Below are 16,008 nucleotides of genomic sequence, written 5' to 3'. Positions count from 1 at the left end.
CGAGAAGGTATATTCTATGCCTCCTACTTCTACCTCTCATGTTCCCTCTGTGTGTATTCTGGCTTCTCCTATATTGGAACCTTTGGTTTTTATTCCATATATATACACCTTACCATTATCAAAGTCTGACTTGTCCCCTTAAAAACTTGGTGTGTTTGATGCCAACTATTTCACCTTTGATATCAAGTTTAGTTTTTTTGCAGAACATTATCAAACTTAGGATAATCAATTGTATCACAAAAACCATTCAAAAGCAATTGTACTTCATCAATCTATGTTCTGATAATACATAACATTTTTGTCTTATGGCTAATCAATTTCATTAACCTGAAGGAACAATCACTTAATACAGTATTCCACATATCTATGAACTCTTGGTCAGTCTGTTGTTTTCTGGGGGTATCATCCTTTTGTTTTATTGTTAATTGCATAATAAAAGTCAGTTTTATTACTAACAAGTTGCTGGCAAATTTTTTTCTTTTTTGGCTGATTATTTTTTGCCATTGGCCAGCAACTTATGCTGCACTGCCATCCGAATGTCTAGAACTCACTGGGGCAATTTTGTTGCACCCCACAAAGCCGTTTAGAGCGACTAAGGAATTTACAGCACTTTACCTTGAGCAAAGTAGGGGCTATACGCATTGTGAACACAGCCCAACAAACACGTTATTGTCAAGCAAACAAGCTGCATGGGGATTACCTGTATCGCACCCCACCAAAGCCACTGTAACCGGTAAGGACGCCGAAGAGGGAGGTCGCTAAGACCCTGCTCCGTATACCCACTGCATCCAGGAAGCGCAGGTCGCCAATCCAGTGACGTCACCGAGTGCACGAGGAAGACGCTCAATCCGCCTATAGTGGACGGACAGGAGTCCGGGAGTTAGCACTGTACAAGGAATGGTGAGCTGGGACCGTGAACATAGTGGGTAAGGTTGTGGTGGGCGGAGTGGGTGTTGGAATCACCGGACAATGTAGGGGCTCCAAGCTGTTACTTAAAGGGCTTTGCTTGCTCATGTATTGGACATGCACATAGTTCAAGCTTGGGTGCTAAGTTGCCAAAGAACTGACACAGTTATCTGGTTGACTTTGGAAAACAAGGGGCTAATAGATAGAACTTTGATATAAAGGTTGTGTTCAGATAAATTGTAATATGGAACTTTATTCTTTAATATTTACCTAAGTGTATTGCCTGCTTTGGCTCATAGTGCTTATACTTGGACAATAGCGGTCAGTATCATCTGAACTAAACACAAATGGCCATTTGTATTGTTGATGTATAATGAAAATATTACAAAGGTTGAGACTTTTTTGTGCATACGGAAAGTACTTCAGGTAGTTATTTGCAGTGTCTAAATTGGACTCTTTTTGATTTATACCTTGAATGTTATTTGGCAAAACACTCGTCCTAATTAGTCACAATTATGCAGCAAATACAGGAAGAATCAGCTATGGTTTCTTTCTATTCTTTAAAGTAAGTGAATGAAAGGGATGTTGATAACATGGAAATTGAACAAATATTTTCTCAAGATCGTAATAGCTATGACCTACCAATGTTATTTGATGACATGGAACGCCTCATGGTAAAGGAGAAAAAATTGAAATGGGACATCTGGACTCTAGAAAAATATACTGCTCTAAATATGATACCAAGGGGTTTGCAAATTAGCAAGTTCCTCACTTTTGAGACTGATGACCAAGAGTTCATAGATATGTGGAATACTGTATTAAGTGATTGTTCCTTCAGGTTAATTAAGTTATTGATTAACCATAAGACAAAAATGTTATGTTTTATCAGAACAGAGATAGATGAAGTACAATTGCTTTTAAATGGTTTTTGTAATACAATTGATTATCCCAAGTTTGATAATGTTCTGCAAAAAAACTTAAATTATGCTTACCTGATAATATTATTTTCTTCTGACGAGAAGAGTTCAAAGCTGCATTCATTACTTTTGGGAAATTCAGAACCTGGCCACCAGGAGGAGGCAAAAACACTACAGCCAAAGGCTTAAATATCCCTCCAACTTACGCCATGCTCCAGTCATTCTGCCAAGGGAACAAGGAACAGTAGGAGAAATATCAGGGTGAAAAAGGTGCCGGAAGAAGAAACATAATTTATGTAAGAACTTACCTGATAAATTCATTTCTTTCATATTAGCAAGAGTCCATGAGCTAGTGACGTATGGAATATACATTCCTACCAGGAGGGGCAGTTTCCCAAACCTTAAAATGCCTATAAATACACCCCTCACCACACCCACAATTCAGTTTAACGAATAGCCAAGAAGTGGGGTGATAAGAAAGGAGCGAAAGCATCAAAAATAAGGAATTTAAATAATTGTGCTTTATACAAAAAAAGGGTGGGCCTCATGGACTCTTGCTAATATGAAAGAAATTAATTTATCAGGTAAGTTCTTACATAAATTATGTTTTCTTTCATGTAATTAGCAAGAGTCCATGAGCTAGTGACGTATGGGATAGCAGATACCCAAGATGTGGAGCTTCCACGCAAGAGTCACTAGAGATGGAGGGATAAAATAAAGACAGCCAATTCTGCTGAAAAAAATAATCTACAACCCAAATCAAAAGTTTTGATCTTTATAATGAAAAAACTGAAATTATAAGCAGACGAATCAAACAGAAACAGCTGCCTGAAGTACTTTTCTACCAAAAACTGCTTCAGAAGAAGAAAACACATCAAAATGGTAGAATTTAGTAAAAGTATGCAAAGAAGACCAAGTTGCTGCTTTGCAAATCTGATCAACAGAAGCTTCATTCCTAAAAGCCCAGGAAGTAGAAACTGACCTAGTAGAATGAGCCGAAATCCTTTGAGGCGGGGATTTACCCGACTCCACATAAGCATGATGAATCAAAGACTTTAACCAAGACGCCAAAGAAATGGCAGAAGCCTTCTGACCTATCTTGGAACCAGAAAAGATAACAAATAGACTGGAAGTCTTCCTAAAATCTTTAGTAGCTTCAACATAGTATTTCAAAGCTCTAACTACATCCAAAGAATGTAACAAACTTTCCTTAAAATTCTTAGGATTAGGACACAATGAAGGAACAACAATTTCTCTACTAATGTTGTTAGAATTCACAACCTTAGGTAAAAATTGAAATGAAGTCCGCAACACCGCCTTATCCTGATGAAAAATCAGAAAAGGAGATTCACAAGAAAGAGCAGATAACTCAGAAACTCTTCTAGCAGAAGAGATAGCCAAAAGGAACAATACTTTCCAGGAAAGTAATTTAATATCCAGAGAATGCATAGGCTCAAAAGGAGGAGCCTGCAAAGCTTTCAAAACCAAATTAAGACTCCAAGGAGGAGAGATTGACTTAATGACAGGTTTGATACGGACCAAAGCCTGTACAAAACAATGAATATCAGGAAGATTAGCAATCTTTCTGTGAAAAAGAACAGAAAGAGCAGAGATTTGTCCTTTCAAAGAACTTGCAGACAAACCCTTATCCAAACCATCCTGAAGAAATTGTAAAATTCTAGGAATTCTAAAAGAATGCCAAAAGAATTTATGAGAAGAACACCAAGAAATATAAGTCTTCCAAACTCGATAATAAATCTTTCTAGATACAGATTTACGAGCCTGTAACATAGTATTAATCACTGAATCAGAGAAACCTCTATGACTAAGTATTAAGCGTTCAATCTCCATACCTTCAAATTTAATGATTTGAGATCCTGATGGAAAAATGGACCTTGAGATAGAAGGTCTGGCCTTAATGGAAGTGTCCAAGGTTGGCAACTGGCCATCCGAACGAGATTGGCAAACCAAAACCTGTGTGGCCATGCTGGAGCCACCAATAGTACAAATGAACGCTCCATTAGAATTTTGGAAATTACTTTTGGAAGAAGAACTAGAGGCGGAAAGATATAAGCAGGATGGTAATTCCAAGGAAGTGACAACGCATCCACTGCTTCCGCCTGAGGATCCCTGGATCTGGACAGATACCTGGGAAATTTCTTGTTTAGATGAGAGGCCATCAGATCTATTTCTGGAAGACCCCAGATTTGAACAATCTGAGGAAAAACCTCTGGATGAAGAGACCATTCGCCCGGATGTAACGTCCGGCGACTGAGATAATCCACTTCCCAATTGTCTACACCTGGGATGTGAACCACAGAAATTAGACAGGGGCTGGATTCCGCCCATACAAGTATCCGAGATACTTCTTTCATTGCTTGAGGACTGTGAGTCCCACCTTGATGATTGACATATGCCACGGTTGTGACATTGTCTGTTTGAAAACAAATAAACGATTCTCTCTTCAGAAGAGGCCAGAACTGAAGAGCTCTGAAAATCGCACGGAGTTCCAAAATGTTGATTGGTAATCTCGCCTCCTGAGATTCCCAAACCCCCTGCGCTGTCAGAGATCCCCATACAGCTCCCCAACCTGATAGACTCGCATCTGTTGAAATCACAGTCCAGGTTGGACGAACAAAAGAGGCCCCTTGTAATAAACAATAAATATAGAGTGGAGAAAGTCTCTATATGAGGTGCGCAAAGTTCCCAAAGGCGTTCAATTAGTGGAGGTTCCCAGTGTCTTCCAGAGGAGCAGGCAGCACTCTTGTATAGTGATAATGGATACCTGTATGATCAAAGAGATAAATAGAGGTGCCTCATGGGACAGTATCGTACCAAACAGGGATGTCACACAATGAGACGACACGTTATGTGATATACTCACAAAGGTGGCGGCATATGAGGATGCCTAGTGAAGCAAGACGGGACTTTAGGTCGCCCGACAGACAAACACTGCAGTACGTTGAGACGTCAGGTCACGGGCCCCTGATATCCTTGTATAATCCCTGCACCACTGGTTCAGCATACAAAGCTGGAGTGGTCTCATGTGAAAACGAGCAAAAGGGATCGCGTCCGATGCAGCAGTCATGAGACCTAGAATTTCCATGCATAATGCTACTGAAGAATCTAGCACAAACTTACTTCACCACCTCCACGGGAGGCAAAGTTTGTAAAACTGAATTGTGGGTTTGGTGAGGGGTGTATTTATAGGCATTTTAAGGTTTGGGAAACTTTGCCCCTCCTGGTAGGAATGTATATCCCATACGTCACTAGCTCATGGACTCTTGCTAATTACATGAAAAAAACTAAACTACGGCTGCCTCATCGATAAAACACGGGCAGGGAGCTGTGGACTCTTCCCGTCAGAACAAAAGAAAATTATCAGGTAAGCATAATTTAAGTTTTTCTTCTTAAACGGGAAGAGTCCACAGCTACAGCATTACTTTTGGGAAAACAATACTCAAGCTATAGAGGACACTGAATGCAAACAAAGGGCGGGTACATAAGGCGGTCCCTTCCAAAGGCACCACAGCCTGGTATTACCCATAAAAAACAGAATAAAAAGAAACAAGGTAACTGCACATCAGTTAAACAGCCGGAAAAGCCATGCTGGAGACCACTCAAAATCTTTAGATTCCACTGAGCATAATGCCTCCAAAGAGCCAAGTCCCGCAGGCTCCCAAACAAAATCCTCCTACAAAATACCTGAAGAAGTACCTCCACCAACCTCCGAAGGAGAGAACGGAGTACCTGAATGAGATCTAAAGGACCATCAGACTAGGGAAGAAAACCACAAGACAAGCAAAACGAAGGTTGTTACAAGACAACCACCCAAGAAAAGAACTCTCTAGAAAGACAAAGATCCTATCCCCTAGAGTGACACTCAATGAGAGAGCGATTGCGAGGAAGAACAAATGCCCCCTCAGATCCTCAGACACAACACCATATGATTGATGATGTGCCAAGGAGTCACAAACTCCCCAGTACCCTAGTCCAGCAGATACAACTTCTATAACTAGTCACATACAGGTAGGAAACCCGTATCAGGACCAACGGTAACCCGGAGCCCCCGACAGGATGGAGGAACTAACTGTCCCAGCAGAAAAAAAAGCTCTCTGTGAAACACAGAAACACAACAGACAGACTTGCGAGCTCCAGCTCCAGGACAGCAAAGCTAACTCTAAGCCATTATGGGACCCCATCCCACAGAAAGTGCCAGATATCGATGACAACTCCCGACCAGGACGAATCTGGACCCCAAAAAGACATCCAACACCAGTAGTGAACCCGTGGAGGAAAGAACACCCGAGAACCCCCCACCAGGGAGGATAACAGGGCCAACAGAAGTACACGGTCAGACCCCACTCCGAGAAACGGACCCAGCCCAAAAAGGGCTGGCAACGTCCGCCTCAAGAGAGAACGGAGGGCCAAAGAAAAACGAACCCCTGACTAATTACTAGCATCAAGCACCACGACCGCCAAACAGCTTACGAGCACACATTTCAGATGCAATAGATGCAGCTGATTGCAAACTGCAAACCTTCCACTTGCTAGGCAGCTAGGCAAACCATCCGGCCATTACAGGTGGCCCATAATAGCTACGTCGTGCACGAGTCCACAACCCTTGCACATGTCCCTTCCCTAAAGAAAGAGCACTACTAAAAAGGGGAGATAGGGCATTGAGTCTTAACGATACCCTAGTACCAGAGCCAGCCTCCATAGCCTCTAGCATGCAAGGGAGGAAGAACTATCCTCGAACGAGAAGATAGAACCCACAAGGTCTCCATGGAAAACGTAAGACTTCCAAAATCCTCCCCAAGAGGACAAATGCCAAGGGGACCACTTTCCCAGCCGTAGACAGGGCGAAGAGGCAATACCATTGAGAAATAACTCAACGACCATTACCACCAGCTCAGTTGAGACAAACAATCTCGACTTAAAGTGCAAAAGTCACCACTGGCGACAACTGAAAGATGCCTCCAAAAAGCATCAAACTAACCTCCAGGCAGGAACCAAAGCTCCCCTGAGAGGAAAACCAACCCCCTGAAGGGACAAGCAGACGTTTTAAACCTAAAAGTTCGAAACTGTACCACCCAGGACCAAATCTAAGGATTCGGACCCAAAACTTAGTCAAAAGACATGGCCCTAAGCCAGACCTTCCGAAAAACGGGGCAGGCCGTATGACCTGAGGAAACCCCAGGTTGCCTCATACGGAGAAGAGCACTCTAGGTAGTGCATTCGCAAGAACTCAAACCAAGAGCATAGACAACTATCTAGATAGACAGGTCTAAGAGATGGCAACCCACACCTGTAGGCAACCATAGCCATGCGGGTAACTGGCAACCCACTAGGCTACCTGGCAGGCTGAATAAGCCCCTTAGATGGAGAGCCAAAATCCTCACAGGATCACCCTCCCGGAAATCCCTGTACCACACAAGGAAGACCATGAAAAACCCCACAACTCCTCTACGGAGCGAACCAGGGGCAGTTGCCGGGAAGAAAAAAAAAGGGGGAGAAACTCAACCCCTGCGCAGCCTCTTATGAGAGCGTGCGATACGCAGAAACAAGGGAAGATGGACATATCCAAACTTCCAAACTCAGATGACCGGACCACCCTTAAAGGGAAAAAAGCAGCCCCAGCAACTTCAATAGGTACCGGTGACTACCACAAGAAAACAGACACCCGTAAGATACCAGGATAGAACGAAAATTTTTCCTCCAAACTAGTACCCGGGCTGTCCAGTGGTCATCCAGACCTCCAAACCCTTGGGAATGGGGAAATTCCGGTTCCAAGGCCAAGGACCTCCAGAACCCACGAGGAGACAAACAGACTGGGCTGTCCAGCGTTCATCCAAACCTCCAAACTTTTGGGAATGGGGAAACTTTGGTTCCGAGGCCAAGGACCTCCAGTACTCACGAGGAGACATAAAAAGGACCTCACACGGACCCCAAACTAAGGAACAAACCCTCCAATACTCCGTTCACCAAGGACGAGGAGTAAGTTGATGTATAAGAAAACGAAAGTAATTGATAAAATAAACATAACACAAACACTTCATCAAAGTGAATGTCTCAACACCCAACGAGATAACCAGCACACCGGCACCACATGGGTGACATGAACCATAAGGAGCAGCAGCTAGCGCCCGACCAGTACCTGCCTAGTACAAAGGACTCCCCTGAACTGTCCAGGAAAAAACAAAACCCCAAAGGGATCGATAACAAACTATAATCATATAGAACGCGCAGCTTCCAAGGAAGTGTGTAGCTTCATGAAACAAATCAAATATATCCTAACTGGATTCAAATAAAAGAAAGGCAGCGCCCCCAAAAAAACGGCACGCCAACCGGACCAGCCGATTAGAGGCACCATCCTCCCAAGTTCAGAACTGGAACAGATACTTAAAAGAGAATGTCTTCATCCCTACACGTCTAACCCAGTTTTCCATCCGGCACAGAAAACCGCGGATCCCTCGGTCCAGTAGGGCTGGAATCCTCCAGCACCGCCAAAACATGTCTTAGTAAAACACGCATACATGCGAGTCTATAATGGAAGGCAAAATGTTCCCCCGCTGGGTCAATGGACGCCCCCGGCCCCGAGGGTAGGGCCCCTGAAGCCCCAGAGGCCAACGCTTCCCCAGAATGTCTAACTGACTCAGGCGAGCCCACGCCCGATGAACCCGGTTAACAGAACACAGACAGTATCTTAAAAATACCTCTCTAGGGAGATATAAATGTGTCAACGCCATAGATATAGCCATGCGGAACCGTGCTGTAACCTCTGGAGGAAAAAGTGAGCCAGTCCATAGGACCACGCAATCTAATGATATAAGGCCGTTATGTCCGAATAGCCATGAGCCAAAGTATCACTACACATTAGCAGACAACACCACATAACAAACATGATTAAAGTCCCCCTCCCTGTTCATAACCCCCTCAGGAGATATTAATCTTTGAATCCATTTAAGATAAAGGAGTCCCACTGGGGCCCTGGCTTCTTTTGTTAACATTACATTCACATATCGAAATAAAATTAAAAAATCTTACCGGAATCTACGCCGTGGAACAGGATCACGGCCCTTCAAGTCTGACAGATAGTAGCATTGCTTCTGACATGGACTTGAGTGAATAAAGGCAGGCAGCGAAACTCGTCAACGCTGATTGCCCAGGAGCTGTTAATATGAGTCGGGATGGTTTCACAGAAGAACTCCCCCTGCATCTCCGGACTCTAACTTTCATCCATGCTCTCACTGAGAGGCTGACAGGATTACTTACAACTCCAGTCCCATTTTGAAGAGTACTACCTTCCATAAGAGACTATCTTCAATCTTCTGTACTTCTCAGCCAACCTCCTGAGACAAAAGGCAAAGAATGACTGGGGGATGAGGGAAGTATTTAAGCCTTTGGCTGGGGTGTCTTTACCTCCTCCTGGTAGCCAGGTTCTGTATTTCCCAAAAGTAATGAATGCAGCTGTGGACTCTTCCCGTTTAAGAAGAAAACTATACTTGATATCAAAGGTGAAATAGTTGATATCAAGCACACAAAGTTTTTAAGGGACAAGTCAGACTATGATAATGGTAAGGTATACATTTGGAATAAAAATCAAAGGTTCCAAAATAGGAGAAGCCAGTATACACACAGAGGGAACAGGAGAGGTAGAAGTAGGAGGCATAGGGGTAGAAGTGGTAGATCAGTGACCTTCTCGGATAGTGAGGCAGATTCAGGGGAGGATAATGGACAGTCAGTCCATTATCAGTCAATAGTTAATATGAATACCAATTACAATAGATCCTTGGGATGTGGTAACATGTATACAAGAATGGATACATGGCAGGGGCCTAATAGAGCAAGGGCAGCACAACAGTCAGCGCAGTCTAGCGCCCAGATGCACCAACCCACACCTGACCCTACGTATCCACCCGAATATTCTGATATGAGGGCAACAGGAGGTAGAGATGAGGGATTTGTCCAATTGGAACAGGTTTTTCAGATTGGCCAGCACACCAGGAAAGGAGGGGGCACGAATACACAAGTACCCCCGCAGGGGAGATACCCGATAAGATAGACTTGGGTCCCCTCAAAATACAAAACATCATACATTTATCAGATCATATGTTAACAACAGACGAAAACAAAGTGCTAAGCCTGGGTTTAGGTTCTGTACCTACTGTTAATTTTAATTTGTTTCGAACAATGTTGTACCTAATAGGTTTGTACGCAATGTCACTTTACGCAACCACTTTTCATCTGCAGATACAGAAACTAATATTGTACCATCCCAGGAACTGGGGAATACTAATATGTACCAGGGTTTTCACTTTCACGAAACATGTGACCTCATTGCTCTGAGGGGGTTAGAAAGAGAAGGTTGGATAGAGGATGAAGTACATCTGTAGTGGGAAGGAGCTACAAAAAACCTTCCACTTTCTACCCCATACAGAGCAGAGGGAACATAGTGGAAACATTCTACAAAAGAGTGGAGGCAGACTTGAGAACGCTCACCCAGATACAGAGCTACCTGTTGGAAAGAACTTGACTAAAAATGAGCAATTGGCCCTAAAGTCCCTGGGGGACAATGAAAACATTGTGATAAAGCAGGCAGACAAGGGGGGGGGGGGGGCTCAGTTGTACTTATGAATAGGTCACATAACATTGATGAAGCTCTGAGGCAACTGGGGAACATTGAGAACTATGAGAAATTGAGACAGGACCCCACTGGAACTTATGCACCTGCTTGATGGAGCATTGGAGAAGGTTTTATTGATAACAAAACTTTCCAATACTTGTATGTGGAACACCCTGCTATTCCAGTGTTCCATCACTTACCAAAGGTGCACAGGTCATTAGAAAATGTTCAGGGCAGGCCTATTGTGAGTGGAATAGGGTCTATGCTTGAGCATTTGTCTGAGTGGCTGGATGACATCTTACAGCCACTAGTCAGGGCCCTTCCCAGTTATACTAGGGATTCCAAACATGTCTTGAATTTGGTGGAGCAGGTGGAGTGGACACGGGACTCTGGATGGCTCACTGTGGATGTTGTTGCATTGTATTCCTCCATTTCCCATAAATTGGGGCTGAAAGCGATAAATTATTTTTTGAAGAATGAAACGGCGTACAATGAGCCACTCAAAGTCTTTATATTGGAAGTAACCCAGTTTTTATTGTCCCATAATTTCTTTCAATTTGAGGGTGAGTTCTATCTGCAGAAGTGTGGGACCGCTATGGGCGCAAAGTTTGCGCCCACTTACGCCAACCTATACATGGGTTGGTGGGAGCGGTCCAACATTTATGCAGATAGCAATACGTTCAGGTCAGCCATTAGATTGTATTGTCACTTCATCGATGACCTGCTCTTTGTGTGGGACGGTAACAGTGGCTCTGCCAGCAATTCTGTTGATTTTTTTGGGTCATAATGATCTCAATTTACGGTTTACCTATGAGTTCGATAAATTCATGGTACATTACCTAGACATGGAGCTGAGAGGTTGGCCTTCAGGTAAACCTGGACCTGAGAGGTTGGCCTTCAGGTAACAACACCTCAGAGGTATTTAGGAAACCGATTTCAGGGAACAGTCTCCTGCATGCCAGGAGTTGTCATTCCTGGCATGTGCCCTACTCAAGTCGCCATGGGGCAATTTGTCCGTTTGAAGAGGAATTGTACACTGGCGAGCAGTTTTGAAAAGCATGCAGATGATCTGGAAAGCAGATTGCTGGAGAGGGGGTACAATAAGAATGTACTAAAGAAAGCTAGAAGAGAAACAAAAAACAGACAGAGTTACTTTACTTAAGGATCATGTGAAGCTAAAAGACACCACTGATAACAAATTGACATTTGTGACCCATTATTCAGCCCAATATCCAGATATCTGTAGTATCATACGTAGACATTTTCAACTGCTTGTAGCTGATGATGGCCTTGCAGATTCAGTGAAGAAGGGCTGTAGATTCTCCTATAGGAGGAATAGATCAATTGGAAATATTGTATCTCCATCTCAGCTCAGAAAGCCTGTGTCTGCAATGGCACTATCGTCATGGTTGAGGCACAGAGGGACTTTTAAATGCGGCTACTCACAATGTAAAGCTTGTAAATATGTCCAGGTTGATACAACATTTTGATCCTTTGTGACAGGCGAGATTTTTGATGTGGCATCCTGCCTTAACTGTAGATCTACCTATTGTATCTACCTACTATGGTGCTCCGTTTACAACCTGCGGTATGTAGGATTAACTACCAGAGAGGTGCGCCCACGGATTCGTGAACACTTGTCAACAATCAATGTGGGCAAGATCAGCACACTTCTGGTAGATCATTTTGTAAACAAGCATGGAAAGGATTGTAGATCGTTAAGGTGGATGATTATTGAGAAGGTGCAGGCACAGAAGAGGGGAGAGGACAGATACCAAATATTATCCAGGCAAGAAATGTATTGGATCTTCAGGCTTTGGACCAAGATTCCTTTTGGTCTGAACTCTGAGTGTGATTTATTAATTACTGGTGTTGATTTTCGCCCCTCGCCTCTTCAAGTTTGGTTAGTTTTGTTCATTTTCATTTTTTATTCGTATTTCATCCATATATATCTCCACCTCTAGCCATCCAGATTCTGTTGCATGCTTTTTCATGTTTTTCCTTTGCTTTTCCTTTGTCTGTTTTTTCCTGTGTATACCTTAGGGCCCATTTTTGAATAGCATGTCTCATCTGTATCTAACTGGGCTCTTGAACAAACAAATATGAGCATCCATTTATAAAAACATATGTATGTATTTATGTACAGTATACAGATAAATCCCTTGGTTAAGTTATATGGGTGTACATATGTACAAATGTTACCATTTTAGGGATGGAAGTATCTGACAAACTGTCCAGATTGAGCCATTATAGAGTTGTCAGTGGCTGAGTACTGTTGATAGATATGAACATATATGCATTTTTTTCCACAGGTATATTGTTCCATTTCTTGTTTAAATGATTTGATGTTTCACACAAATTATTTTCTGCACACATATTAATGCAGAATACCTGAGGTTTATAAACATTACTAAAGTGTATTTCATGTGGAACAAAGAGTGTATACCCCTGTAACTTTAAATTTTAAATGATGATTCTACCAAACAGAACCCATAGAGGGGTTCTTAAATTTGAGTGAGTAATTTGATTTTAGGGACTAAACGTGTCTTTCTGTTGTTTTCTGGCGGTATCATGTTTTATTGTTAATTGCATAATAAAAGTCAAGTTTTATATATAACAAGTTGCTGGCGAATTATTTTCTTTTTTGGACGATTATTTTTTGCCATTGGTCAGCAACTTATTCGGCACTGACATCCGGATGTCTAGAACTCACTGGGGCAATTTTGTTGCACCGCACAAAGCCGTTTAGAGCAACTAAGGAATTTACAGCACTTTACCTTGAGCAAAGTAGGGGCTACACGCATTGTGAACACAGCCCAACGAACACGCCATTGTCAAGCAAACAAGCTGCATGGGGATTACCTGTATCGCACCCCACCAAAGCCACTGTAACCGGTAAGGACGCCGAAGAGGGAGGTCGCTAAGACCCTGCTCCGTATACCCACCGCATCCAGGAAGCACAGGTCGCCAATCCAGTGACGTCACCGAGTGCACGAGGAAGACGCTCAGTGGACGAACAGGAGTCCGGGAGTTAGCACTGTACAAGGAATGGTGAGCTGGGACCGTGAACATAGTGGGTAAGGTTGCGGTGGGCGGAGTGGGTGTTGGAATCACCGGACATTGTAGGGGCTCCAAGCTGTTACTTAAAGGGCTTTGCTTGCTCATGTATTGGACATGCACATAGTTCAAGCTTGGGTGCTAAGTTGCCAAAGAACTGACACGGTTATCTGGTTGACTTTGGAAAACAAGGGGCTAATAGATAGAACTTTGATATAAAGGTTGTGTTCAGATAAATTGTAATCTGGAACTTTATTATTTAATATTTACCTAAGTGTATTGCCTGCTTTGGCTCATAGTGCTTATACTGGGACAATAGCGGTCAGTATCATCAGAACTAAACACGAATGGCCATTTGTATTGTTGATGTACAATGAAAATATTACAAAGGTTGAGACTTTTTTGTGCATACGGAAAGTACTTCAGGCAGTTATTTGCAATGTCTAAATTTGACTCTTTTTCTCTTTTTGAACTAGACCCAGAGCCCCAAAAAGATAAGGGGGGAAATCCAGGGTAAAACTCATTGTTAAATCTGTGTTATGCGCAACAAAGGGTATGTTTTTAATATATCTGTCTATCGGTCTATCTGTCTATCATACACACATATATAATTACTGTAATGTTTGTTCTTTTGGTGCAGTTTTAAAATGCGTTTAGTCCATAATGAAATCATACAGTCTAGTATTTAAGCATACACAACTGATAATTAAATAATCAGTGTAGATACAAACCTCCCATGTGTCCAAGAAATGGGTGTCACTTGCAATAACCATCCCTTTCTCATCACTGGGTAATACTTCATCACCAGCCTGGACACAAAAAGAATACAAAACATACATTACATTACATTACAACAACTGGAAATAGAAACATGTCATGAAAGATATAACAGGTCATAAAGATACACAAGACCATAAAGAGTTACATTATTTAGGTAAAACACTTTTATCTGTTTATATAATTAGAGCTCTTCCCACATCCTTATTTCAGGAGAGCTTAGCAAAAAACATTTGCATCCACTCACCATCAGGTTCAAAATAGTTAAAAGGGACATGAAACACAAATTTTTTCTTTCATGATTCAGAAAGAGCGTGTAATTTTAAACAACTTTCCAATTTACTTCTATTATTTCATTTGCTTCCTTCTCTTGTTATCCTTTGCTGAAGGGTTTATCTAGGAAAGCTCAGGAGCAGCAAAGAACCTAGGTTCTAGCTGCTGATTGGTGGCTGCATATCTATACTGATTGTCATTGGCTCACCCATGTGTTCAGTTGGAAACCAGTAGTGCATTGCTGCTCCTTCAACAAATGATACCAAGAGAATAAAACAAATTTGATTATAGAAGTAAACTGGAAAGTTGTTTAAAAACATAATTTATGTCGTTCATCAGGGTTTTGGGCCCGCCAAATATCTTTGACCGATAAGTTTTGGAAAAGTTTCTTAAATATTTTTGTTTCTAGGTTATCCTTTTTAGACTTTACTTTTTTGTTATTACTTCTCAGTCTGTCTAATGGAGATTGTGGGGACATATTAAAGTCCCCTCCTAAGATCAGGTAACCTTCTGATAGAGAAAGTGCCAGGGATTGTATTTGATTCCAAAACTTATGGTCAAGTTCATTAGGTGCATATATGTTAAATAATGTATAAATTTGCTTGGCAATCCGAATTTTCAATATCAAAAATCTCCCCTCTGGGTCACTCCTTACCTGCATTATATCCTAATCTACCCCTTTACCTAGTAGTATTGCTACCCCTCTTTTCCTTCTGATACTGGGTGAAGCAACTATCTCTTTTATCCAAGAACCTTTCAGTTTCATCGTTTCTTCAATATTTAAATGAGTTTCTTGCAGAAACATTATATCTGCTTGAAGCTTACGCATATGAGAGACTATGGCTTTCCTCTTTATAGGGGTTGAGATACCTCCAACGTTCCACGATATCATTCTTAACTTATCTTAACTTATCTTGTGACTTTGTCATCTTAGACTAAGAAATTTAATCAATTTTAAAACAACGCATGGAGGGAGAAGAAGGAAGAGAGAGAGAAAAAAAAAAGAAAAAAGAAAAACCACCCAGGGAAAAAAGTGAATTATCTCAATTAAGTGGCTAGAGAGGGGGACTGACCCCCCCCCCTTTCTCCCTAATCTGAAGGGAACTCCATTCTATTATTACATCCATAATATTTTTTTTCTTTTTCTTCTCTTTATTGAATCAGCCAATCAGATTGAGCTCGCATTCTATTGGCTGATCGGAACAGCCAATAGAATGCGAGCTCAATCTGATTGGCTGATTGGATCTACCAATCGGATTGAACTTCAATCTGATTGGCTGATTCAATCAGCCAATCAGATTTTTCCTACCTTAATTCCGATTGGCTGATAGAATCCTATCAGCCAATCGGAATTGAAGGGACGCCATCTTGGATGACGTCCCTTAAAGGGGCCTTCATTCGTCTTTAGTCCGTCGGGAAGAAGGATGTTCCGCGTCGGCGGGATGAAGATGG

The 16,008-nt window shown here is 42.2% G+C and overlaps 1 protein-coding gene across 1 annotated transcript in view; it reads right to left on the bottom strand.

The window, feature by feature from the left end:
* LOC128664888 (aldo-keto reductase family 1 member B1-like) overlaps window positions 1–16,008 on the bottom strand; it is a 186,091-nt gene that overhangs the window by 83,471 nt on the left and 86,612 nt on the right. The window contains exon 5 of the mRNA XM_053719684.1: window positions 14,238–14,315. Coding sequence (XP_053575659.1) covers window positions 14,238–14,315 — 78 coding nt within the window. The remainder of the gene's footprint in view (window positions 1–14,237; window positions 14,316–16,008) is intronic.

The sequence above is a fragment of the Bombina bombina genome, chromosome 6, assembly GCF_027579735.1.
Source record: "Bombina bombina isolate aBomBom1 chromosome 6, aBomBom1.pri, whole genome shotgun sequence".
Lineage (NCBI taxonomy): Eukaryota > Metazoa > Chordata > Amphibia > Anura > Bombinatoridae > Bombina > Bombina bombina.
This window is presented reverse-complemented; position numbering and strand designations above follow the sequence as displayed.